The sequence below is a fragment of the Lynx rufus genome, unplaced genomic scaffold (assembly GCF_022079265.1).
Source record: "Lynx rufus isolate CCGP_SWC_20201006 ecotype Redwood Valley unplaced genomic scaffold, mLynRuf1.p SCAF_4, whole genome shotgun sequence".
In the NCBI taxonomy this organism is placed as follows: domain Eukaryota; kingdom Metazoa; phylum Chordata; class Mammalia; order Carnivora; family Felidae; genus Lynx; species Lynx rufus.
This window is the reverse complement of record NW_025814856.1, coordinates 17878433-17903749: the sequence shown is the minus strand read 5'-3', so window position 1 is coordinate 17903749 and position 25317 is coordinate 17878433. Positions and strand designations below refer to the sequence as shown.

At 45.1% G+C, this 25317-nt stretch overlaps 2 protein-coding genes and 1 long non-coding RNA gene across 4 annotated transcripts in view; 2 read left to right on the top strand and 1 right to left on the bottom strand.

The window, feature by feature from the left end:
• RHOA (ras homolog family member A) overlaps positions 1 to 15159 on the top strand; it is a 65214-nt gene extending 50055 nt beyond the window's left edge. For both annotated transcript variants that reach the window (XM_047095838.1, XM_047095837.1), the window contains 4 exons: positions 3665 to 3821; positions 7141 to 7261; positions 12834 to 12964; positions 13903 to 15159. In XM_047095838.1, coding sequence (XP_046951794.1) covers positions 3666 to 3821; positions 7141 to 7261; positions 12834 to 12964; positions 13903 to 14076 — 582 coding nt within the window. In that variant the 5' untranslated portion in view covers position 3665 and the 3' untranslated portion in view covers positions 14077 to 15159. The remainder of the gene's footprint in view (positions 1 to 3664; positions 3822 to 7140; positions 7262 to 12833; positions 12965 to 13902) is intronic.
• A 1006-nt stretch (positions 15160 to 16165) lies between these two features.
• GPX1 (glutathione peroxidase 1) lies at positions 16166 to 17288 on the top strand. The gene is made up of 2 exons (XM_047095836.1): positions 16166 to 16494; positions 16731 to 17288. The coding sequence occupies exons 1-2, from the start codon at positions 16234 to 16236 to the stop codon at positions 17088 to 17090; spliced, it is 621 nt and encodes a 206-aa protein (XP_046951792.1). The 5' UTR covers positions 16166 to 16233; the 3' UTR covers positions 17091 to 17288.
• Positions 17289 to 21672: 4384 nt separating this feature from the next.
• Positions 21673 to 25307, bottom strand: LOC124524964 (uncharacterized). Its single transcript, XR_006965358.1, has 2 exons — positions 24470 to 25307; positions 21673 to 21891 (listed from the first exon to the last, which is right to left on the bottom strand). It is a non-coding gene; the product is annotated as an uncharacterized LOC124524964 (long non-coding RNA).
• Positions 25308 to 25317: the final 10 nt, after the last annotated feature.

Below are 25317 nucleotides of genomic sequence, written 5' to 3'. Positions count from 1 at the left end.
AGCCACCCAGGCTCCCCACCAGCTCCCTTCCTTAAGCAAACACCAGTTGACTTTGTATTTTCCTATTCTGGACATTTTATATAAAGGGAGTCATTTAATATGTGGTTCTTTGTGGCCGCCTTCTTTCACATATGTAATGTTTTCAGATTTCATCCATATTGTAGCATGTATTAGTACTTTTCTCTTTTTATTGCCTAATATTCCATTGTTTGGATATATATACTACATTTTATCTGTTCATTAGTTGTTGGATGTTTGGTTTGTTTCCACTCTTTGAATATGATGAGTATTTTCAATGCTGCTGTGAACATTTGTCCACAAGTTTTTGTATGGACATACGTTTTTGTTTTTCTCCAATGGTATGTCTAGGAATGGAATTGCTGGGTCATGTCTATTCAGATCCCTTGCCCATTTTTAAAGTGGATTCTTTGATTTTTTTTTTTTAATGTTTATTTATTTTTGAGACAGAGACAGAGCATGAATTGGGGGAGGGTCAGAGAGAGAGGGAGACACAGAATCTGAAGCAGGCTCCAGGCTCTGAGCTGTCAGCACAGAGCCAGACGCGGGGCTCGAACTCACAGATCATGAGATCATGACCTGAGCCGAAGTCAGACGCTTAACCAACTGAGCCACCCAGGCGCCCCGGATTCTTTGATTTTTTTGTTATTGAGTTTGTAGTTCTTTATATATTCTGGATCCAAATCAACAAACACCCTGAGCCAGACCACCCACCTAAGCTGCTCTTCTGTTGTATTGTAAGGTTCTTTATGTATTCTAGATACAAGTCCCTTATTAGATATGTTATTTGTAAACATTTGCCAGTATTCTGTGGGTTGTCCTCTCATTTTTATTTACTTATTTATTTATTTTAAAGTAAGCCCTACACCCAACGTGGGGCTTGAACTCAGGACCCTGAGATCAAGAGTCATGTGCTCACTGGGGTGCCTAGGTGGCTCAGTCAGTTAAGCGTCTGACTTCAGCTCAGGACGTGATCTTGTGGTCCATGGGTTTGAGACCCATGTCAGGCTCTGTGCGGACAGCTCAGTCCTGCTTCAGATTCTGTGTCTCCCTTTCTCTTTCTGCCCCTCTCCCACTCACACTCTGTCTCTCTCTCTCTCAAAAGTAAATAAACATTAAAAAAAGAGAGAGAGAGAGTCATGTGCTCAGGGCACCTGGGTGGCTCAGTGGGTTAAGCATCTGACTCTTGATTTTGGTTCAGGTCATGATCTCACAGTTTGTGAGTTTGAGCCCCATGTCAGGCTCTGTGCACCGCCCCAGCCCCTGACTCTCTGAAATAAACTTACAAAAAAAAAGAGTCACATGCCTTACCAGCTGAGCCAGCACATGCCTTACCAACTGAGCCAGCCAGGTGCCCCATGTCTTCTTGTTTTCTTTCTGTCTTTTTTAAGTTTATTTATTTTGAAAGCGAGAGTGCACATGCATGAGCAGGGCTTGTGGGCTTGAACCCACAAACTATGAGATCATGCCCTGAGATGATGATCAAGGGCTGACCATTAAACTGATGGAGCCACCCAGGCACCCCTTGATGGTATCTCTTGAAGCACAAAAGTTGGTTGCTAATGATGAATATATTCTTTGTGTGTGTGTGTGTGTGTGTGTGTGTGTGTGTGTGTGTGTGTGTGTGTGTCTGAGAGAGAGAGAGAGAGAGAGAAGAGAAGAGAAGAGAAGAGAAGAGAAGAGAAGAGAAGAGAAGAGAAAAGAGAGAGACTTAAGCAGGCTCCACACTCAGCACAGAGCCTGACTCTGGGCTTCATCCCAAGATCCCAGGATCATGACCTGAGCTGAAATCAAGAGTCAGTGGCTCAGTCAGTTGAGCATCTAACTTCGGCTCAGGTCATCATCTCACAGTTCATGAGTTTGAGCCCCATATCAGGCTCACTGCTGTTAGTGCAGAGCCTGCTTCGGATCCTCTGACTCCCTCTCTCTCTGCCCTTCTCCCAGTTGCACTCTCTCTCAAAAATAAACAAACCATCAATCGATCAATCACAGTGGCCAGGAGCTGGAAGCTACCTGGTATCTATCCATGGATCAAAGGGCAGTGTAGTATATACATACAATGGAATATGTTATTCAGCCTTGAAGTAAATTCTGACACATGATACAACATGTATGAACCTTGAAGACATTATGTTGGGTAAAATAAGCCAGTCACAAAAGGACAAATAGTGCTGATTCCACTTCCAAATGAGGTAGCATGAGACAGAAAGTAGAATGGTGGTTGTCAGGGGTGAGTAGGGAGATAGGGAGTTAAATATTTTATGGTGTTAACTCTTACATTTGGGCTTATCCATTTTGAGTTGATTTTTGTATATGATTTGAGGTGTAGCATTCTGACTTTATTCTTTTGTATGGATCTATTCAGTTGTCTCAACACTATCTGTTGAAAATAGACTTTTTCCTCTAAAGACTGTCTTTCCTCCATCAAATTGTTTTGGCATCCTTGTTGAAAATCACTTTGACCCTAGGGGCACTTTGGTGGTTCAGCTGGTTAAGCATCAGACTCAGGTCATGATCTCACAGTTTGAGTTTGAGCTCTGCATCATGCTCTCTGCTATCAGCTCCAAGCCTGCTTTGATCCTCTGCCTCCCTCTCTCTTTGCCCCTCCCCCTCACTTGCACACATTCTCTCCTCTCTCTCTCTCTCTCTCTCTCGCTCGCTCACTCAAAAATGAATAAACATTAAAAAAAAAAAACACTTGACTCTAAATGTGGGGGGTTATTTCTGGACTCTCAATTGATCACAGTGTCTGTCTTTATGACAGTGCAACACTATCTTGATTACTGTATCTTTGCAGTAAGTTTTGAAATCAGGAAGTGTGAGTCTTGCAACTTTGTTCTTCTTTTTCACTATTGTTTTAGCCATTCTGGGTCCATTGAATTTCTGTGTGAATTTTCCGTTCAGTTAGTCGATTTCTGCAAAGAAGCCAACTGGTATTTTGATAAGGATTGTCTTAAATCTGTAGAATAATTTGGAGGATGTTGTCATTTAACAGTAGTGTCTTCCAATCTGGAAACATGAATGTCTTTTCATTTATTTAGATCTTTCTCTCAACAGTGTTTCAGAGTTTTCAGAGTCTGTTTAATACTTTTGTTAAATTTATCCCTATTCATTTTGAAGCTATTGTAAGTGAAATCGTCTTAATTTCATTTTCAGTTTGTTCATTGCAAGGTTATAGAAATACAATTGATTTTTATATGTTCATCCTGTATCCTGCCACCTTGCTGAATTTGTTCTAATAATTTAATGGATTCCTTAGGATTTTCTGTATATAAGATCATGTCATCTGCAGATTAGGATAGTATTACTTATTCATTTCCAATCTGGATGTTTTATTTCATTTTCTTGCTTAATTACTCTGGATAGAATCTCCAGTATCATGTTGGATAGAAGTGGCAAGAGTGGCCATTCTTGTCTTGTTCCTGATTTGGGGGGAAAGCTTTCAGTCTTTTTACCATTAGGTATAACCTTAGTTGTGGGGTTTTGGTATGACCTTTTGGTGTCAAGTGGAAAGGGGTACTAACATTTTGTATTTGGGTGTGCTAATAGAGGCTTGTTCCCTATGGTCAGAACAGTGTGTGTCATAGCCTGAGGCTATTAATAGCTTCTTGTTCATTTTAGATAACACCTTTGTCTCCTGTTTCAGCATGGCTGCCATCCGGAAGAAACTGGTGATTGTTGGTGATGGAGCCTGTGGCAAGACTTGCTTGCTCATCGTCTTCAGCAAGGACCAGTTCCCAGAGGTGTATGTACCCACAGTGTTTGAGAACTATGTGGCAGATATTGAAGTTGATGGAAAGCAGGTGAGTACACTTTTCTTAACAACTAGTATTGTTTTGCCTGTTAGGCTATTCATAGAGCCTGTAGAGAATTAGGCCTTTTTGTCTCTTCAGTACACAGTATAATAACGAACATGTTTGAATGAGAAATTCATTCTGTTCTGGCATCTTAGCCCAACTTTATTCATTTTTAATTGCTATCATCTAGACTTTGCTCAATTCATATGTATTTTAGATGAAAAGCCTTAGTATATGTGGTCCTCGCAGCTTTATTTATATTTGAAATTTAGTTTGTTGCCAGACAGATAATGCTAAAATGAACCTCTTTGTATGGATGGACTTTTTTTTCCTCCCAGTCTGTCAGTATTTCCTTAAGTGCTGAAGAATGAGATTACTACGTCAAGAGGTCCTTATTTTGTGTCTCAAGGGGGTTGTATTGATCTGTACCACCAGCAGTATCACATTTAAACAACATACTCACATTTAAATTTTTTTTTAAATGTTCATCTATTTTTGAGAGACAGAGTATGAGCAGGGGAGGGACAGAGAGGGAGATACAGAATCTGAAGCAGGCTCTCCAGGCTCCGAGCTGTCAGCACAGAGCCATATGCAGGGCTTGAACCCACAAACCGTGACGCGTAATCATGACCCAAGCTGAAGTTGGACACTCAACCAACTGAGCCACCCAGGCACCCCCTCACATTTAATTTTTTTAAATGTTTTTGACTTTAACATAAATAGGCTGCTACAGTTGCTTCAACTGCCTGTCATTGGCAATGAGGACAGTGTTTCTTCATGTCTATCTTGAAAGTCCACTGGCAAGACTGGAGCAAAACTCTTCTGGAATTACAGTATATGTTTTTTGGTTTTTTTTTTAAGATTATTTTTTAAGTTTATTTATTTATTTTGAGAGACAGGGAGAGAAAGAAAGCATGAGCAGGGGAGTGGCAGAAAGAGAAAAGATCCCAGGCAGGATCTGCACTGTCATTGGGGAGCCTGACATGGGGTTCAAACTCACAAACCATGAGATCATGATCTGAGCTGAAGTCAGATGCTCAACTGACTGAGCCAGGCACCTCAGTATATGTTTGTGGTTTGTTTTTTTGTTTTGTTTTGTTTTTTAAATCTTCTTCCTTTCATTGTCAGAATAATTTCTTACACAGCTCTCTGTGCATCTTTTGAAAAGGAATGAAATTCCCACTGCAGATAGGTCAGCTGAAAAGAAAACTAGAACAAAGGGCTCTTTGCCAACAGTTTGCAGCACATTAAGCCAGCTGCTCAGAATTCTTGGGTCCCCAAAATAAAAGTGCTTGATAGCAACTCGGTAACCTCCAAGTTGGGAGAGGGTGCTACCTAGGAATGTTCATGTAAGAGTATACAGTAATAGAACCTAGGAAACCATCCAAGATTCTAGGTGATTGTGGTTCCAGGAACAGACATACCAAAGACGGAAAGGCCCATTCTGATAAGAGACAAGGTCCAACACCTGAACCGTTTATCAGGAGACAGTCATGGTTGGATGTATCTGACTAAATACACATGAGGCATGGAGGGGTCAAGGTAGTGTGATTTGGCAGAGAGTGAATGAGCTGTACCATTCTGAGGGCAGGTCTATTGTGATAATAGATATATTATCACAAAGATTATATTGATAATCAATATTGATTGATATTGATATCAATATATTATAAATATACATACCAGAGGTACCTGCATGGCTCATTTGGTTGAATGTGTTATTCTTGGTTTCAGCTCAGGTCATGCATGATGCCAGGGTTGTGGAATCAAGCCCCACATCGAGCTCTGCACTAAGCATGGAGCCTGCTTGGGATTCCCTCTCTTTCCCTCTGCATGTGCACGCGCTTGCGCTCTCTCTAATAAAAGATAAATGAGAAAAATTTTTTAATAAGTAAATACACATACCCAACTAATGGTGTATGTACATGACAAGTGCAATGGGCCTAGTGGAGGTTGTGAGTGATGCATCCTAGGGCAAAGGTTGAGGGTGGAAGAGATAATTAGCCATCAACTTTAAGGAAAGAATGATATGTAGAAATTCTGAAATACAGGCAGAGTGGGACTTCTGGGTGGCTCGGTCGGTTAAGACTCTGACTTTGGCTTGGGTCATGATCTCGTGGTTCATGAGTTAGGGCCCTGCATCGGGCTCTCTGCTGTCAGTGCAGAGCCCACTTCAGATCTTCTGTCTTCCTCTCTCTCTGCCCCTCCGCTGCACTCTCTCTCTCTCTCTCTCTCTCTCTCTCTCTCTTTGTCTCTCAAATAGAAAATAAACATTAAACATTTTTTAAATACAGACTGTGAAGGTTCTAGGAGAAAAAGAGTATTCCACATATTAGAGGGAGAGCTCCTTGGGCCCCAACGTGTCCCTGAGCAGAAGATATTAAAATCCCACTCTGGTTGTGGGAAATCACAGGGCTGCCTGCAGTGCTGGACAACATGGAAAGGGACCTATGTCCAGAGCCCAATCATCAGTTTGCCCTCCTATCACGTGAAGGTGTGCAGGTTCCCAAGTGCGAAAGGAGTACTCTGCTACCTTAGTGATGCTTTCATTCAAACATTTTTTGAGGAGAAAACGCACAGCCAGAGACCTTTCCTGTCCGCTCAGACCTTGCCTAACAGCATGGTGTCTTTTCTTGCCCATCAACTCAAATACAGTCTTCTCTCCATGTTTCCACATTTGAGCAGAATGAGGAGACAAAACAAGGAAGTGGTTGAGTTAGAATGTATTAGCAAAAGTTACTCAGGTCTGGTGTTTCCCTGTCTTGCCGTATACACCTGGTGGAATATTATTTACAGTTTGATTTCCCTTCTTGTTCATCTGCTTTTCTATGTAGAATGTTGTTTATAATTAAATGCTGTACTTCTCACAAAGTTATTTTTGACTTCACATTTTGAATTATGTAAGTATAGTATTTTGAGAAATTTCAGCCTAAAACTACTACTACTATTACTATTATTATTATTTAAATGTTTGTTTTGCGTGTACAAGCGGGGGAGGGGCACAGAGAGAGGGAGGCAAAATCCCAAGCCGGCTCTGTGCCATCAGCACGGAGCCTGACGCCGGGCTCAAACTCACAAACTGTGAGATCATGACCTGAGCCAAAACCAGGAGTTGGACATTCAACTGACTAAGCCACTCAGATGCCCCTCAACCTGAAACAATTTAATCATACCCTCCACCTCAGGCTTGATGCTTAATAAAAGTGAACATTCTTAGGTTTTATTATTTGGGATAGTTTGCCATTTGAATGTACTTTGGTAAGTACCACTTCTGAAAATGGGTAGGATTAACCTTGCACTCATGTGTTTATTTTTCTTATCACAGGTAGAGTTGGCTTTGTGGGATACAGCTGGGCAGGAAGATTATGATCGCTTGAGGCCTCTCTCCTATCCGGACACTGATGTTATACTGATGTGTTTCTCCATTGACAGCCCTGATAGTTTAGGTGAGTAGCCCTGCAGCCTGGTGTTTGTCACTGCCTGTGTGCCTGGCCAGCACCTGGGTTCTCAGGTCCTTTCTGGGCATCAAGTGATTGAAAAGCAAACGTGATCTTCATAGAAGGAATCATCAGTGGCCAGAATCCTAGAGCCTTGGGACTATACAGCCTGGGCCTGGGTGGCTTTTCAGCCTAGTTCTCCCATAGCTGCCATGTGTCTACCTTGTAAAGTAGCTGGGTTCCAAATATAAACCCATCTTTTAGACTACTTCAGAAAAAGACTGAATATGAATAACACTGACCTCACACTCTGCTAAACAAGGCACCAAGGCCTGAAACAGAACTTACTTTCAGTTTGTACTTACTTGAAGACGACAAAATATCTCTCTTGATAATGCAGTGCTCTATATCGACAGAGTAGCATGTGGGCCAAGAATATTGTCATTAACAAACAACCTTGGAGAGCCTGTTGGTGGTGTGGGCTTGTGCTGACCAGTTAGGGTTATGTGACTTTTTTTTTTTTTTTTTGTCATGGATGTACTCATTTTAATGACAATATACTGGGTCCCTCCAAGATTTTGAACCACTTGATCAAAGTTATGCATCCCAAGGAGTCAACCTGAGATTGAGCCTCTGGGCAGTATCTCCTAGGACTGAAACAGAGCAAGTACTCTCTGCCATTGGTTCACTTTGGTCATTTTCAATAGTTGTTTTAGTTTTGGTTTTTCAAACAAATCTGGCTTCCTTTGGGGGGGCCGTTGGAAGGCCCTAGAGGGTGGGGCAGAGCTTTAGACCACAGAAAAATAGAGCCATGTGAAACCCTCCCCTCATATACACATCATGGACTTTGTCTAAGTCCTATAGGAATGAAGAGGAATGTGTGCCCTGTAGCTCATCATCCAAGGTATAGTCCTCTAGGGACAAAAACACCTTCAGAGCAGAAAGTTACTCTTCAGTCTCACTTTTTAAAGAACCTGTCTCCTGTCTCAAAGGAGGTTCTTCAGCTTTTGACCTCTGTTTACTGGCCATGACTTATTTCCTACTGGCCCTTCCCCCCAGAGGGTAGGCTCTGGAGAGGAGAGCAGAGGTAGAAAGTAAAGAGGCAGAGAGATGGATCTCTGAAGTACAGACACACCTGGGGAGAGGGTCTGATGTTGGAGGATAGATACTCTGCCTTCCCTGGAAGTCACTGCAGGAGTGTGGTAGGTAGGTGGAGCTCCTTTAAAAAAAAAAACAAAAAATAAAGGGTGCCTGGGTGGCTCAGTCATTAAGCTTCATTTTGCCAAAGCCCTTTATTTTATTTTATTTTATTTTTTTAACGGTTTTTATTTTTGAGACAGGGAGAGACAGAGCATGAACAGGGGAGGGTCAGAGAAAGGGAGACACAGAATCTGAAACAGGCTCCAGGCTCTGAGCTGTCAGCACAGAGCCCGACGCGGGGCTCGAACTCATGGACCGCGAGATCATGACCTGAGCCGAAGTCGGCCGCTTAACCGACTGAGCCATCCAGGCGCCCCTGCCAAAGCCCTTTAAAAATTTGTTTTGGCTTGGGTGTAGGGGAGAATCCCACCAGTAGTTTGCCTAAGTAAAATGTGTTAAGGGAACACAAAAGCCTGGATCAAGGGATGCCTGGCTGACTCAGTCTGTAGACCCTGTGACTTTTGATCTTGGGGTTGTGAGTTTGATCCCCACATTGGGCATAGAGATTACTTAATTAGAAAAAAAAAAAGTCTGGGGCACCTGAATGTCTCAGTCAGTTAAGCGTCTGACTTCGGTTCAGGTCATGATCTCACGGTTCATGAGTTTGAGCCCCGCATCGGGCTCTGGGCTGACAGCTTAGAGCCTGGAGCCCACTTCAGATTCTGTGTCTCCCTCTGTCTGCCCCTCCGCTGCTTGCACTCTGTTTCTCGCATTGTCTCAAAAATAAATACACATTTAAAAAAATGTTTTGTTTTGTTTTTTTAAGAAAAAAAAGTCTGGATCGAGAAAATGAAAAGCTAATGTCAACCTAATGCTGGACTTGATTTATTTGATTGGATGTTAGACCATGGCCCTGCATCTAGATGTAGGATGGCAAGTTTGATCAGGAATCAGAATTTCAGTGTGAGAGTTTCAGCCCTGCTGCCAGCCAGTCCTATGATAATTTACTTTTTAGAGCCTCTGCTGTCTATGACCATGCCAGATCATGACTGGCAATTGGTCTCTAGTCTGTATTCTAGTTGAGAGCTGGGGTAGCAAACTTGTAAAAGACCAAATAGTAAAAACTTAATCTTGGCCATATGTTTTCTGTTGGAACTATTCAACTCTGTTGTTGTATCACAAAAGCAGCCATAGAAAATATAGCAGCCATAGAAAATATATATAGAAAATATATAAATGAATGAACTTGGCTGTATTCCAGTAAAACTTATAAAAATAGACTCCAGGGGCACCTGGATGGCTTAGTTGGTTAAACATATGACCTTGGCTCAGGTCATGATCTCACGGTTTATGGATTCAAGTCCCTCTTTCTCTGCCCCTCCCCTGCTCATGCGCTTTCTCTCAAAAATGAATAAAATTAAAAAATTAAAAAAGACTCCAGACGAGATTTTATTTGCCGATCTCTGTTGATGATAAGAATTCATTCTCTTTATTTATGAAAAGCGGCAAAGGTAAGACAGAGGCAATTCATTTTAATTTTAATTTATGTTTCTTGAGTTCCAGGGGTAGGGAGACCATTGGAGTAATAATTTCTCTTTTTGTTTTGTTTTGTTTAAGAGAGAGAGAAGGTGCAAGTGAGTGAGGGGCAGAGAGAAAAAGAGAGAATCCCATGAGGGGCAGAGAGAGAGAGAAGCGGGACTCACCCAGGGCTCCTGTTTTTACCTGAAGCAGGGCTCATGCTCACCTGATGTGGAACTCGAACTCACGAACTGTGAGATCATGACCTGAACCAAAGTCAGATACTTAATGACTGAGCCACCCAAGCACCCCCCTCTTTTTTATGTCTATTATTTATTTTGAGAGACAGAGCATGAGCAGGGGAGGAGCAGAGAGAAGGAATCCCAAGCTGGATCTGCTGTGTCACACAGTCCAACGTGGGGCTCGAACCCACAAACCATGAGATCATGACCTAGGCTGAAATCAAGAGTCGACGCTCAACTAGCTGAGCCACCCTGGTGCCCCTGGAGTAATAATTTCATATATTCACCAAATATATTTGACCACCTATTTGTAGAAGAAACTTCTTCTAGATTAAGGGAGACAAAAGCAAGAACAACTGTAAACCCAGAAAACTTAATGGTAAATCTGATAGCAAGAAATTTCACAAATAACTTTCATGGAGGTACTTGGGTGGCTCAGTTGGTTAGGCAGCTGACTTCAGCTCAGGTCATGATCTCATGGCTCGTGAGTTCAAGCCCTGCATCGGCTCTGTGCTGACAGCTCAGAGCCTGGAGCCTGCTTCGGATTCTGTGTCCCCCTCTCTCTCTCTACCTTTCCCCTGCTCATGCTCTGTCTCTCTCTGTCTCAAAAATAAATAAACATTAAAAAATTTTTTTAATTTTTTTTTTTAATGTTTATTTATTTTTGAGACAGAGACAGAGCATGAACAGGGGAGGGTCAGAGAGAGAGAGGGAGACACAGAATCTGAAGCAGGCTCCAGGCTCTGATCTGTCAGCACAGAGCCCGATGCAGGGCTCGAACTCAATGGACCGTGAGATCATGACCTGAGCTGAAGTTGGACATTTAACCGACTGAGCCACCCAGGCGCCCCAAAAAATTTTTTTTAAAAAAAAGGAAAAATAACATTCGTGGAGGTGGTATGGAGTGGTCCATGGTAATATTCTGTTTCAGAGTATGACCATGGGATGGATGGTCAGCAACCCAACTAAAAAGGTGACTTCTGAGAGACACCTAAATTAACTGAGGGAAGCCAATACAGATATCCAACAAAACAGCCTTCCAGGTAGAGAGAACAGCAGGTGCAAAGTCACTGAGGCAAGAAGAGGAGGGAAGGAATCCAGTGTAGCAGCAGGGGTGGCAGTGAGGGTTGTAGAGCAATGTGGTTAATGGTGTGGACCTTTCCTTTTTCCTCATGAGATTGGAGCTCTTGGAAGGTTTGAACAAGGGAGTGATGTCTCACTTACCTTTTAAAGTGATCACTGTTGGGGCATCTGGGTGGCTCAGTTGGTTAAGCGTCCACCTTCAGCTCAGGTCATGATCTCATGGTTTGTGAGCCCAGGCCCCGCATCAGGCTCTGTGCTGACAGCTCAGAGTCTGGAGCCTGCTTCGGATTCTGTGTTCTCCCTCTCTCTCTGCCCCTCCCCCGCTCATGCTCTGTCTCTCTCTCTCTCTCTCTCTCTCTCTCTCTCAAAACTGAATAAACGGCAAACAAATTTTTTTTAAAAAGTGATCACTGTTGTAGCTGAACTGAAAACTGACCACAGGTGCACAGGTGAGAGCAGAGTTTGCGGCTGAGGCTGTTTGGCTTTGTTGTTAGATGTGCTGGCCCTTTACTCTTTATTCTTCTGAGGACTGAAACACTGCATTTCTTTGAGAAACTCTGTTTCAGAATAAAGCTTTGAGTATCAAGTTACAACATTAGTGATACAGTCAACTCTGTGGCTGCTATAACAAAGGAAGAAGGAAGCATTCAGGTGTCAATCTTGTGTGCTGAAGAGTGGAGCATTGAATTACAGGAGTTTCCTGACCTCCCTCATGTAGTTTCTTTACCTGATTTGGTCTTTCAGCCAGAAGACAGAGCATCTTTCTGTATTCTAAGTAACTCTTGTCTTTTTGGTAATTTGTCTTGAAGTCATGGAGCAAACAGTTTACTTCTAAAATATAGACTCAAATTACAAGCAGACCATTTAAATGATTGTCATACTAAGTACTTTGTATGTGTGGACTCAGAATAATCCTATGTCAGGTAGGTATTACTGTTATCCCCCTTTTATAAAATCATGCCTGACACTGAGATGCCCAAGGCAGTGGTTATGGGAGGTTGAACCCAGGCCACTCACACTCCATGATGTATGTCCAACCTTTCTAAATTAGTAGCGTATTGGCAAGAAGCTACAGCTGGTTATCACTCATTTTCAGAAGTCATTCTTGAGCCATTTGAAATACCAATAACCTACACGATGGGGGTCATACTAAAGGTCCATAAGCTAGGTGTAGAGAGAACATGTAGACCCTGGCTGGGCCAGCTGCAACCGTAGAATGGAGACCTTTTCTGTAAGATGTGGTCAGAGTTACTAGCCAGCAGTGACAGAGATGGTCCATGGATAGCTTCCCTCCTTCAGTCAGGTTGTATCATTGTGGAGCCACCCTGTGTTCTGGAACCTTTCCTCCTCCAGAGACTTTAACTGGGTCCCACTTCCACAGGAGGTAAGCTCTTCAGTGGGAACTGAGAAAAAGGTGATGATTCTGTGCCTAAGGGAAGGGGGTTGGCTTTTGCCTTTTACTGTGGTTTTGAAACTAGTGAGATTCCATTAAATATCCAGCATGCTTTTTAAATAGTTTCTTTGCAGTTTAGCTAGGGCTCTTGGAGATTCTTCAAGATAGAATTACTTGTATCTTGTATGTATTTTGCTTCTTTCAGAAAACATCCCAGAAAAATGGACTCCGGAAGTCAAGCACTTCTGTCCCAATGTGCCCATCATTCTGGTTGGAAACAAGAAGGATCTTCGGAATGATGAGCACACAAGGCGGGAGCTGGCCAAGATGAAGCAGGCATGATCTGGGGCAGGGCTCTGTTTTCCTATAGCATTCTTGAACCCAAGGTTGGATGTTCAGGAGGCCCAGTAGAAATAGCCAGGCTGTTTCAAAGAGGGTCCCAGAAGTCTATCTTTCTCCATCTGTCCCTCATTCACTGGGGCCCGCACAGAGGGTCCCTAAGACTCCCTACTCATATGAGATGGGAACCTCTCCTGTGGGATAGCGCTGTGCCTCCAAGGATTGCCTGCCTGAGAAGGGACCATCAGCAGTAGTCAATGCTCCAAATGCAAGAACTCTATCAGACTCTTGATTTCCCTCTCCAGTTATTACCTTGGTATATGTGAGGCCAAAGATTAAATTGGTGGCAACCAAAGGGTTCGGAAATCCTGAGGACAGGGAGTCCAGACAAAGCCCTGATGCCTTTATAAAATTGATGATGGAGTTGACATCTTGGCTTCTGAGAAGCCAGGTGGCCCAATGGCAGGGCTTCCACCATGCAGGACAAGAGCCTTGAGATCTTTAGTCTAGGTTTTCCCACCGAGGTTTCTCTGTCTGAATGTCAAGGTCAGGATCTGTTTACTTCCTTGGGCATTCAGTCCTCTGTGAAGCTAACTACAGGAACCCCAGTGCTTACCCTGGATCAATAGCTTGAATAATTTTTCCCTTGATTCCCTGCTTAACCCTGCAGGACTTCTCAGGCCTCTCCCTCCTTTCTCTCAACTTCTCAGAGAAGAGCTTGTTTAATAGGGATTTTATATTAGAGCTGGGGAGGGTCACTGCATATGAGTTTCATAAGACAGAATTCAAATCTGGGTTTGGCAGCACTTATTTTTTATTTTTTTATCATAATTATTACTGGCAGCTTTTAAAAGAAGCCTTTAAAGCTGAATTTGAGTACTCTACACTTCATATATGTGACGCTTAACTGAAACTGCTCTTTTCTCTTTGCTTAGGAGCCGGTGAAACCAGAAGAAGGCAGAGATATGGCAAACAGGATTGGTGCTTTTGGGTACATGGAGTGTTCAGCAAAGACCAAAGATGGAGTGAGGGAGGTTTTTGAAATGGCCACGAGAGCCGCTCTGCAAGCCAGACGTGGGAAGAAAAAATCTGGGTGCCTTGTCTTGTGAAACCCTGCTGCAAGCACAGCCCTCATGCGGTTAATTTTGAAGTGCTGTTTATTAATCTTAGTGTATGATTACTGGCCTTTTTCATTTATCTATAATTTACCTAAGATTACAAATCAGAAGTCATCTTGCTACCAGTATTTAGAAGCCAACCATGATTATTAATGATGTCCAACCCACCTGACCACCGGGGTCCTTCTGACACCGCTCTTTAACAGCCCTCCTCTGCACTCCCACCTGACACACCAGGCGCTAATTCAAGGAATTTCTTAACTTCTTGCTTCTTTCTAGAAAGAGAAACAGTTGGTAACTTTTGTGAATTAGGCTGTAACTACTTTATAACTAACATGTCCTGCCTGTCATCTGTCAGCTGCAAGGTACTCTGGTGAGTCACTACTTCAGAGCTTTACTCCTTAACAGATTATATTGGCATAACTCTGTGATGGGCATCCAATTTTTTTGAAAATGTGCTCATCCAGAAAGGTCCAAGTCCATGCAGCTGTGGCAGAGTTACAGTTCCGTGGTTTCATGTTAGTTACCTTATAGTTACTGTGTAATTAGTGCCACTTAATGTATGTTACCAAAAAATAAATATATCTACCCCAGACTAGATGTAGTATTTTTTGTATAATTGGATTTCCTAATACTGATATTTGTCATCCCTGCAGAAAGTGTATTGGTTTTTTAAAAAAGAAAGTGTATTTGAAAATAAAGTCAGATGGAAAATTCATTTTTAAAATTCCCGTTTTGTCAGTTTCTCTGATAAAAGATGGCCATATCACCTGTTTTCGGCCCCACATATCCTAGTACCCCCTCCCAAGAGCTGGGCTAAAGAAATAGGAATTTGGTTTCATGCCTGAGGCATTTAGACACTTCAGAAGGTGGCATAGCCTGTCTCACCTGGACTGCAGGCTCTGGCTCTAGTTCACAGGCTCCCTTTCCTCACTGTATCCAGGTTCCCTCCCAGAGGAGCCGCCAGTTCTCTTAGGCGGCACTCGGTTTCTCACTTCTCTCCAGCTGACTAAACTTTTTTTCTGTACCAGTTAATTTTTCCAACTACTAATAGAATAAAGGCAGTTTTCTAAACTTCCTGTATCCTCGTGTTTGTGTTGCTCTCTCCAGGGCTGGGAGTGGGAGGATATACCCAGCCTAGCTGTCCTTGGAAGGTTCCTTCAGACTGTGAAATATGCTACGTTTGCCCCCCCCCACCCCCACCCTACCCACTAATCTGGCACTAACCTGGCTCCTCCTAAGAAGGTGGAAACAATTATTTTGTGTCATATTCAAGTTCGTAAGTGGCTTAGTGTGGGGAATGTAGTGTATTGAGGAGAGTGAGGGGCACTCCAGTCACTCCTCTGGACAAATCTTAGGAGTGTGACATTTTTCACTTCCTGCCCATTTTCAGTGTCTAATACTTACAGGCCTGAGTCTGGGGTTAAGGTGATTAGGTATGGAGGATGGCCTGAAGTCGATTGGGTCCACTCCAGAAGGCTGGTGCTGGGCCTAAGTGACTCCTTGGGAAAACCAGTGTTAAGGGCAGTGTCACACTGGAGGTGTGGACAAGAATATGCTCCAGGCAGCCCCAGAAAGCAGGGAAATGAGTTACAGCTGGAATTTGGAGCCGGAGCCTGAGCGAGTCCCGGGCGTTGACCACTTTCCTCCAACTTGACCTTATTAGAGCCACAGCGCCTCATTGCAGAGAGAACTTACCTTGGCAGCCACTGCCAACTGCACCAACACTGCAAGTTACAACTTGCTCTGTGCGCCTGGAGACAATAGGGCACAGACTGCAAGACGCGGCACTCACTGCTGTTGCTGGCCAGTCCCCTTGGGCTCTGCCCTAACCCTTTACTAAAAGCCTTTGAGAAATAATCGGAGTTCTCTTGGACGCGAGCCCTGGGCGGGGTAACTCGCGCGAATGCCGCAGCGTCGCTTAGACTTGACCTAGCCTGCCTGGGGCTCCGCACTGCCTGGGCGGTGCCCGCATCCGGCCTGGCCGCACCCTCCCGCCCAGCTGGAGAGGGAGGAGGCCGGATGAGGCGGGGCCGAGGGTGGAGGAGCTGCCGGAAAAGTGCCTTCGCCACGTGACCCCACAGTCCGCACTGTCCCAAGCCGAAGCTCGGCACTATTGTGCACTGCACTCTTGTCCGACAGTCCGCCATGTGCGCTGCTCCGCTCGCGGCCGCCGCCCTCGCCGCAGCGGCCCCGCGCTCCGTGTATTCCTTCTCTGCACGCCCGTTGGCCGGCGGGGAGCCCATGAGCCTGGGTTCCCTGCGGGGCAAGGTGCTGCTCATCGAGAATGTGGCGTCGCTCTGAGGCACAACGGTCCGGGACTACACCCAGATGAACGAGCTGCAGCGGCGCCTCGGGCCCCGGGGCCTGGTCGTGCTCGGCTTCCCATGCAACCAGTTCGGGCATCAGGTGCGCCGCGCGGGGCAGAGCGGGGTGGGCGTGCAACCCGGGCTGGGAGCACCAGCGGGCGCGCGGGCCGCACAGCCGCAGGCCCTGGCAGCAGAGAGGCGGGCCACTTGCTTTTGTCCCGTCTGGGTTTCAGGTCCGCCTAGGCATTGTAACTCACCGAGGAACTTCTGGTTTGTGGTCCGAACGTTTCCCCTCCCCTCGCGGCCCCGGGTTCTAGCTGCTCTTCCCTCACGCAGGAGAACGCTAAAAACGAAGAGATCCTGAATTCCCTTAAGTACGTCCGACCTGGCGGCGGGTTCGAGCCCAACTTCACGCTTTTTGAGAAGTGCGAGGTAAACGGCGCGCAGGCGCACCCCCTCTTCGCCTTCCTGCGCCAAGCTCTGCCTGCCCCCAGTGACGACGCCATTGCGCTCATGACCGACCCGAAGTTCATCACCTGGTCTCCAGTGTGTCGCAACGACGTCGCCTGGAACTTTGAGAAGTTCCTGGTGGGCCCAGATGGTGTGCCTGTGCGCAGGTACAGCCGCCGCTTTCCAACCATCGACATTGAGCCTGACATCGAAGCCCTGCTGTCCCAGGGGCCCAGCTGTGCCTAGGGCAACCTTCCTATCCCTGCTGCTTGGCAGCCACAGCACTGCCCTCTGGGGATTTCATCCATGACGGCGTTTCCTCGAAATTTGCATAGAGGAACGCCTGATTTCCAGAAGAATCCCCTGAGTTGGGCGCTTATCCATCCCAGCACTCCCTCCCCAAACCAAGGCTTTTCACTAATAAAGTGTTAGATATGAGCAGAACTGAGTGTATGTCCTTTGTTAGTTGGGGACACCTTCCCTAGTAATCTCATTGTCATAGGGCTGTGAGCTTAAGCCTTCACTCCTTTGGCCTTTGTTTTAGCCAAGCCTGAATTTCCTATGCTTTTATTTGCAGTGTGTGGAATCCACTCTTTCCTGTGTAGGAAGCCTGACTCCTGTCCCAGTGTTTTTCCCTCTGCCAGGATATTCAGTAGGGCCTCTCCTTGTAAGTATTTGCTAGGCATGAAATGACATTTGCAAAAAAATAACACTGGATTCACACTCACATTCAGAATTTGTGGCCTCTCTCAAGTGTCAGGCCCACCCATTTTACACAGTTTTAAGCCCATGCACTTTTACAACGTTCTTTTCCATTACTTTGTCAGATCTTTGCATATTGCAACCCAGGCTTATTTATGTCTGCTTTGATGCTGCCTTTACTGGTTGTTACCTCTCCTGTATTAAGAGTGAGAAAAGAGTGTACAACTGGCCCTTCTGACCATGCGCTGCATGGTACTTAACAGTTGGAATTGTGTCCTTGGTCAGGCTCAGGGTAGGGGCTTATCTCACAGGCCAGCTGCTGCTTCTCAGGTGTGGTTTGGGTCTAATCTCTCCCATCTGTTGGCTCTGCTTGTCAATCTTTTGAGACCGATCTGGAGCACATCCTATCACCAGTACAGGGGATTCTGTAGGGCTTGGATGCAGGTTCTCCTTGGATAGACAAAGATGCAGAAACATGTTAGCAGGGTCACCCAGTCCAGAATGTGGGCTCATCATTCAGTCCTAGGCCATGTGTTCTGTTAGCTTTCAGGAATGCAGTCCTCAGGAAGTCAGAAAGAGACAGTATAGAATTACTAAAAGCTCTGAGGTAGTACAGGGTACTTTGAGAACAGGAGAGCCAGGCCCATTAGGGGGGATCATGCTTCCCTCCTGGAGGAAATGAGTGTGAAGCCGAAAAGGTCAAGAAGCAGTCAGCTGAGGAATGAGCTGATGGAGGGTGGACAGGCAGGGAGGACGGTGTGCAAGAGTGTGAGGTGGAAAGGTGGCATCACTGACTAAGTTGGACAACACAAGGGCAAGGAAGTTTGGGGAGGAGAGTGTTCATATTCAGACATCTTGCATGAGACATGCAGATAGAGTATCTGGAGCAGGTGGTTACAAGAGGCTTAGAAAAGCAGTATGGCTTGGAAACAAAGGTCTAGCCAAGGGGACAGTAAATAGCCATCAGAGAGTATGAGATCACCTGGGGACAGTAGCAAGAAAAAAGTGGGGGCTAGGCCTGAGATCTGGATTCAAAACCCTGGGTCAGGTAACAGGCAAGCTGGGAGAACAAGGATGGAGTCAAGGAGCCATGAGAAGGGATATTTCATTAAGAATGGTTACTGGGGCAAGTGATTATGGATTGACTATTCCTCATCAAGTACAGTTTCAGGGGGAGAGCAGGAGCTGAAGCCAGATAACCAAGTGCCCAAGATAGGCCAGGTCCTGTTCTAGGAGCTAAACATAGAGCCCCCTCCCCCAAGAATCACCATGTTCCATGGCCCACATCCAGAGATAACTGCTTTGGAAAGTCTGGGGACTTAGGACCTATAAGTCCTACTCGGCTACCTGTAAGTTGGATCTGAGCACAGACTTTCTGCTCCAACTCTCCCCTTTCCTGTAAAGGGTCGGTCAGTGTGGCCCAGGCCACGTTCTCTGGTTGGCTCCTAGATGAGAACCCAGGGCTTTCTGCCCTGACTTCAACCTCTTCCCCCCAAGCTGCCTGGTGACTCACTCCTACTTGCCCACTTTTTTCTCCCTCTCAGTTTATGCCTAGGGCTGCCAAGGATGGGAATTTATGAGCTCTCAGTGTGGCTGACCCTGGCTGGCATATCCTCCTAGGACTTCAAGCTGCCTGCCTCCCATAATTGAAAATCCTTTCCAACTCTCTCCTTCAGGAAGAATCAGAATAAAGCCAGTTAACACCACCTCTTCCTCCCCAAGAAACCAGACATCTTCCCCCCAACACACAGAAACACGCACTCCTACACATACACATTCCTTATCATTCGACCATGAAACCGCTACTGGCTCTGACCTACACCCACCCCACCCTGGCATGAATCAGCAGCTTAAAAGAACAAGTAAAAGTAAGCGAAGGAATCCCAGTGAGCCTTCCTGAGGTCCTAGCCTTTAGTTAAAATGGCTGCAGAACATTGATCTGGGAGCAGGCAATAGCATTTAGGCCACAGAAGGGAATGGACCCTGCTGTTACTCAAATTCAGAAGCTTCCATTTTAGCAGTTTTCCCAGAAATATTGGTTTTGTTTTGTTTTGTTTTGTTTTTAAAGCATTAAATCTGATAAGCTTATGTAGATGTACATCAAGCCACCATGATGTACACCTTAAATATTTTACAATTTTATTGGTCAATTAAACCTCAATAAAACTGAGGGGTGGGGCACCTGGGTGGCTCAGTCTTTTAAGTGTCTGACTTCGGCTCAGGTCATGAGCTCACAGTTCCTGGGTTCAAGCCCCATATTGGGCTCTGTGCTGACAATTCAGAGCCTGGAGCCTGCTTCAGATTCTATGAGTCCTTCTCTCTTTCTGCCCCTCCCCTGTTTGTGCACACCCTCTCTCTCTAAATAAACATTAAAAAAAAAAAAAAAAAAACAATAAAATTGAAAAAAAATCTGATAAAATTCAGTTAGACACTTCTTGCATTTAGCCCTTTATGAGATGACTTCCTCATTCTGTCTCAATGTAGTTCCACAAACAACATTTAATACTAGCTTAATTTATTTTTAAGGCATTTTTTAAAAATTTATTTCTTGGAGTGGGGGACAGGGGCAGAGAGAGAGGGAAGAAAGAGAATTCCAAGCAAGCTCTGCACTATCAGTACATGGGGCTCTAATTCATGAATCGCAAGATCATGACCTGAACTGAAGTCACTTAGCCGACTGAGCCACCCAGGCACCCAAAAACTAGCTTCTTTTTAAAAATTTAAAATATGGGCACCTGGGTGGCTCAGTTAGTTAAGCGTCTGACTTTGGCTCGGGTCATGATCTCATGGCTCGTGAGTTCAAGCCCTGCATCAGGCTCTGTGCTGACAGCTCAGAGCCTGGAGCCTGCTTCAGATTCTGAGTCTCCCTCTCTCTCTGCCCCTCCCCCACTTGCACTCTGTCTCTCTCTGTCTCAAAAATAAATATTAAAGAAAAATTTTTATTAAAAAATGAGTAAGTAAAACAAGTTTATTTTCAGAGAAACATTCCTGTCCCTATCAGTTCAATAAATCTCTTAAGCTTAAACTTTTGGATAATACTAAGTAAAAACACTGCCTAAAGATTTCCCTAAGAGAACCCAGCATGGACCTATAAAGAATGGACAGTGATCCCTGCCAAAGAACCCTGAACTTGGCAAATTTTTATTATATTACAATCACCAAATAGGCTAGAAGAGCAAATAGACTAGCTCCAGCTAGTCACACAAGTTACCAGATACATGCTTTGCATCAGTAACTACTGAATTGGGAGGTGGGAGCACAAATAGGAGTTCTAGCCTAAGGAGTAAGGGCTCACGGGCCCAGCCCCTACCCCTGGAAGTAATAGAGAAGCAAACTCTGAGCCCCGAGATCCTTCAGCTTTGACCTCCCCAAGAACTGAACTCCAGATTTGTCATGTGAGAAAGCAAAACTAAGATCATCAACTAGGTAGGCAGCTTGCTGATGGGTATTCTAGCTGCATTCAGAGCTAAGACTGACATAACAGTTATGTGCTAAGCAGAAGCCCAGCAGCCTTTCCATTATTCATCTCACAGACAGACACCCCATCTCCAGTGCCCCTGCCCCCAGTCCTAGTATTAGTTGCAGCCAGATAGGCCAGAGTATGAGACCACAAAACACTCCCACGTCATCCAAATGCCTAAAGTCCAAGCAGTAGCCAGGAGAATGTGTAGCCCACCTTGGGTGGTGCTGAAGACTCCTACAGGCCACCTAGCTCCACAGGGAGGCAAATGGAAGCAATCCAAGTCTCCCTGCAGAGGAAGCACCTGTTACCCCAGCCTCCTCTGTCCCCAGAATGTAACTATGCCTGTGTACATATGTGGGTGAATCTAAAGGAACCCTGGTCCCCTGAGCATCCCTTGCAGACTCATCATACGTGCCCATAGGCCAAGGGAAATGTCAGCATGACTTGGTTCCCTATCTATACTAGTTGTTTAGTTTTCCTTCCCAGCAATGTGCCTGTACCATCACCCTCCATGTTCCTGGAGCACTTTGTCACACAACACACAAAGTGTAATTGCATGTGAAAACATCTTCCCCAACCATGCTGGCTGTGAACCCCTGGAGGATAGGGGCTGTGAGTACTTGTATGTAATAGATTATTAGCGAAATGAAAAAAATGGCTGTATCTGATATTCTTCCATTCATTTCATCCAAGAAATGCCTATTGAGAATTTGCTCTGTATAAAGGGCAAACAACACAATTAACAGCTAAATACTTGTGTATGGCTAAGACATCAATGGTAATAGAGGAGGAAGAGGCGGGCCTGGCTGGCTCAGTTGGTAGGGCATCTGACTCTTGATCTCAGGGTCCTCAATTCAAGCCCCACGTTGAGTGTGGAACCTACTTTAAAAAAAAAAAAAAAAAGAATTAGAGGAGGAAGAGAGGACACTGGCCACACCTGGGCTCAGGGTGCCATACCCTCCATGCCCAATCAGGGCTGGTCACCAATAGTGGCACAACCAGAATGGAATCCATCCAATAGCATGAGTCTTCAATGTAGGAAAGGTGATTCCTAGTTCCTCTCTGAGATTCCTTCAGGTCTTTGCCTCTGTCACCTTCCCCAGTAATATAATCCTTCTGTAACAGAGGTAATGTCACTGATAAGGTATTTAATTCTTCTAAAATGTATTTGTAGAATCTTTTATTGTTTCACAGTCCTCTGGGCAGGTTAAATAAACACAGACAAGAAGGAAACAAAAATATTTCTCCCAGGGCACGTGGGTGGCTCAGTGGTTAAGTGTCCGACTTTGGCTCAGGTCATTATCTCACAGTTTGTTAGTTGGAGCCCCACATCGGGCTCTGTGCTGACAGCTCAGCCTGGAGCCTGCTTCAGATTCTGTCTCCCTCTCTCTCTCTGCCCCTCTCCTGCTTGTGCTCTGTCTCTCAAAAATAAGTAAACGGTAAACATCTACATATACTAACTTAGACAACACATATGTATATATATATATGTGTGTGTGTGCGTGTGTGTATACATATACTAAGTTGAACACATATACATATATATATGTATGTATTTCTCCCCGAAGAGACCTGTAACCAAAAGCTGCCCAATATATTTGTGAATACTGCCACACGTCTCTGTCATTGCTGACCAAGTGTGGACCAAGTCTAAGCTGGGAGGGCCAACTGCAGTGAGGTGTAGAGCAAGCCATACTGCCAGCCAAGGCAAGAACTTTTTGATTTGGAATCAGATAAAGCTTGAAGTTCGCACACTCAGACATTACAAACTCTCAGTTGGATCATCACAGTCCAATATAAGCCTGTTTGTTCCCTCTAGCTGACTTCCTGCTTGCCTTCCTATTCTTGTAGTCCAAGCTTCCATGGCAATGGGTGGGTTCTTCAGTTCTGGGATTTGGTTATGAGGCCAAGTGAGTGCCCTACTAGGCCTAAACCTCTCCCTAGGGTAAGAGACCCAACAGAGAACACGGCCCTGGTGCCTGGGTGTCTCCTGAGCTGAATCATGCACTTCCTACCAAATCCACAGGTCACCCACAACAGCAGGAGCACATGGGCAGATGTTGATAGTTTCCAGTTCACAATTTTTAACATTTTAATTAAAGAAAAAAATGTTTTAATTTTTTAAATGTTTATTTATTTTTGAGAGAGAGGCAGAAAGAGAGGGAGACATAGAATCCAAAGCAGGCTCCAGGCTCCAAGCTGTCAGCACAGAGCCCGATGTAGGGCTTGAACCCACCAACCATGAGATCATGACCTGAGCTGAAGTTGGATGCTTAACCGACTGAACCACCCAGGTGCCCCTTCAATCTTTAACATTTTAATCAAACTCACTAAAAACATTTAATAACTTTGGAGATAATGATTTTCTGACTGTGAAGTTTCACTTTATTCCTTGCATTTTAACTATTAGCATTTTATAATGTTAGTATAAGGAACCATCCATAATTAGTGTGTGGTTTTTACAGCCATTTAATAGCACTGAAGAGATCCTGCCTTAAAAAGGTTTTCCAAAGTTTTCATATTTATAATTAGGTTTTGTCCCCTTTTCTAGTGGTGCTGAGGACTTATCCTACTTCCTTAAGACTCTGACCCAGACCATACATGGTACAGGAGAAACTGCTAAAAAAAGAAGAGAGAAGCAGACACCCTCTAGTGTAGGTTCTGATAACCCAACTTTCTTTTTCCATAAATAACAGTTGTTCCAAAAACAACATTTTTAACAATTTCAAAGAACTTTCACAGGAGGGCACTCAAGGTTGTCAGGGTTGACTCCCAGATGTAGATTTATCATGTCGTGGTAACTCTTATCTGCAGGGGATTAACTGCTATGTGGTTATTCAAGGCGGTTTTAATTCCAAATTTACTTTCCCCTCCTATCTACCCAACTGCCAAGAGGCCTGTGTTACCAGATGATACGTGAAAGCTGTCCCAGCTAGTGCAAATTGAATTCATGCTAATTTCAATTAGCCAAAACCCAACATAAAAATACTATATCTGTTCAAATGACTTACCACACCTTCACCAAGCCTGTGCTCCCTCCTCCATCCCCAACACTAAACATGGCTCATCTGTTTCTCCTCTCCTCCCTCATTGCCATCTCTACAGTGAAAGGTTCTTAACAGTTCTCTGGGCTGCTATTTCGTCTCTGCTCTGAAACCTTTTATAATATCTGTGGGCCATTTAAGGCAGAGCATGTGGCCCTTCTGGCCTCTGTTTTAGCTTTAGATTGAAGGTTCTTTCCAGCTTCATTGGTCTAATCCTCACTCTTTGATACTGCCCTGCGTGTTCCAGAAATTGCCTCCTGTAGTTTCACTTCCTGTAACATGCACCATCATTTCTATGCTTAAGACCACACTCAAATGTTACACAAGCCAAAGGCTGCCTTTCACAGCTCAGGGTTCTACAGTCTTTGGTTCATATCCCCCCCCCTTTTTTATTCATACTCCTTAATGGCACTTACCACACACAGTGTGACGCTGGGTCTGTGTAAGATCTGTTCTCCAGCAGATTGTATGAAGTCAGGCACTGTGTCTTATTTTGGAGGACAGAACTGCTCGACACCAGCTTCCTGGCTTCCTCGCGGGCTTACTTCCCACTCTATGAGGAGGGCTGTACTTTTTGTATGCAGGGTCGAGTGGAAAACATAGTGTTCAGGACAATGCTTCTTGTTGCAGAAAAAAACTAAGAAACAGCTTGGGCACCTAATGTGGAGAACACATCTGGACCTCTGCTTCCCCCAGTTGCTATCGCCCCTCAGCGGCTGCTTGTCTCCCTGACTAGCTCAGTGAGGAGGGCTTGGGGAATTCTGTTGTGGGCCATGATTCTGACATCTAGATTGTTTGAGACGAGTGTTCACGACTACACCACACCTTTGAGTCCTGGTCCCAAGGCGCTGGTGCACCTGGCACTCCCCAAATCCCTTTTGGGTCTCCAGGGCAGGGACCCCGATCCCAAGTCTGGGCGGCTAAGGACTGGCCTAAGGTCTCCAGCGGAAAGCAAGAAAAGCTAGGAGCAGGCTAACAGCGCAGGCCCTGGTGGTGTGCCCGGGGTGGGGGAGGGAGTGTCTTCCGTCAGTCAGCTAGAGATGGCCGGGCAAGACAGAGAAAGGGGTGCGGAATAGGCATCCCGCGGAGCTGCCCGCAGGGCGGGAGAAAAGCGCAGCTAGCTTCCCTCCGCCCGCCTCCTCTTCCGGCCTCCTCCCGGCTCTGCCGCGCTTCTGTGGGAGTGGAGCTGCGCGTGAGAGGCGGGCCGGAGAGGCGGGCCGAAGAGGCAAAGGCCAGCGGGTAGTCGAGACCGCGGCCCGAGGTG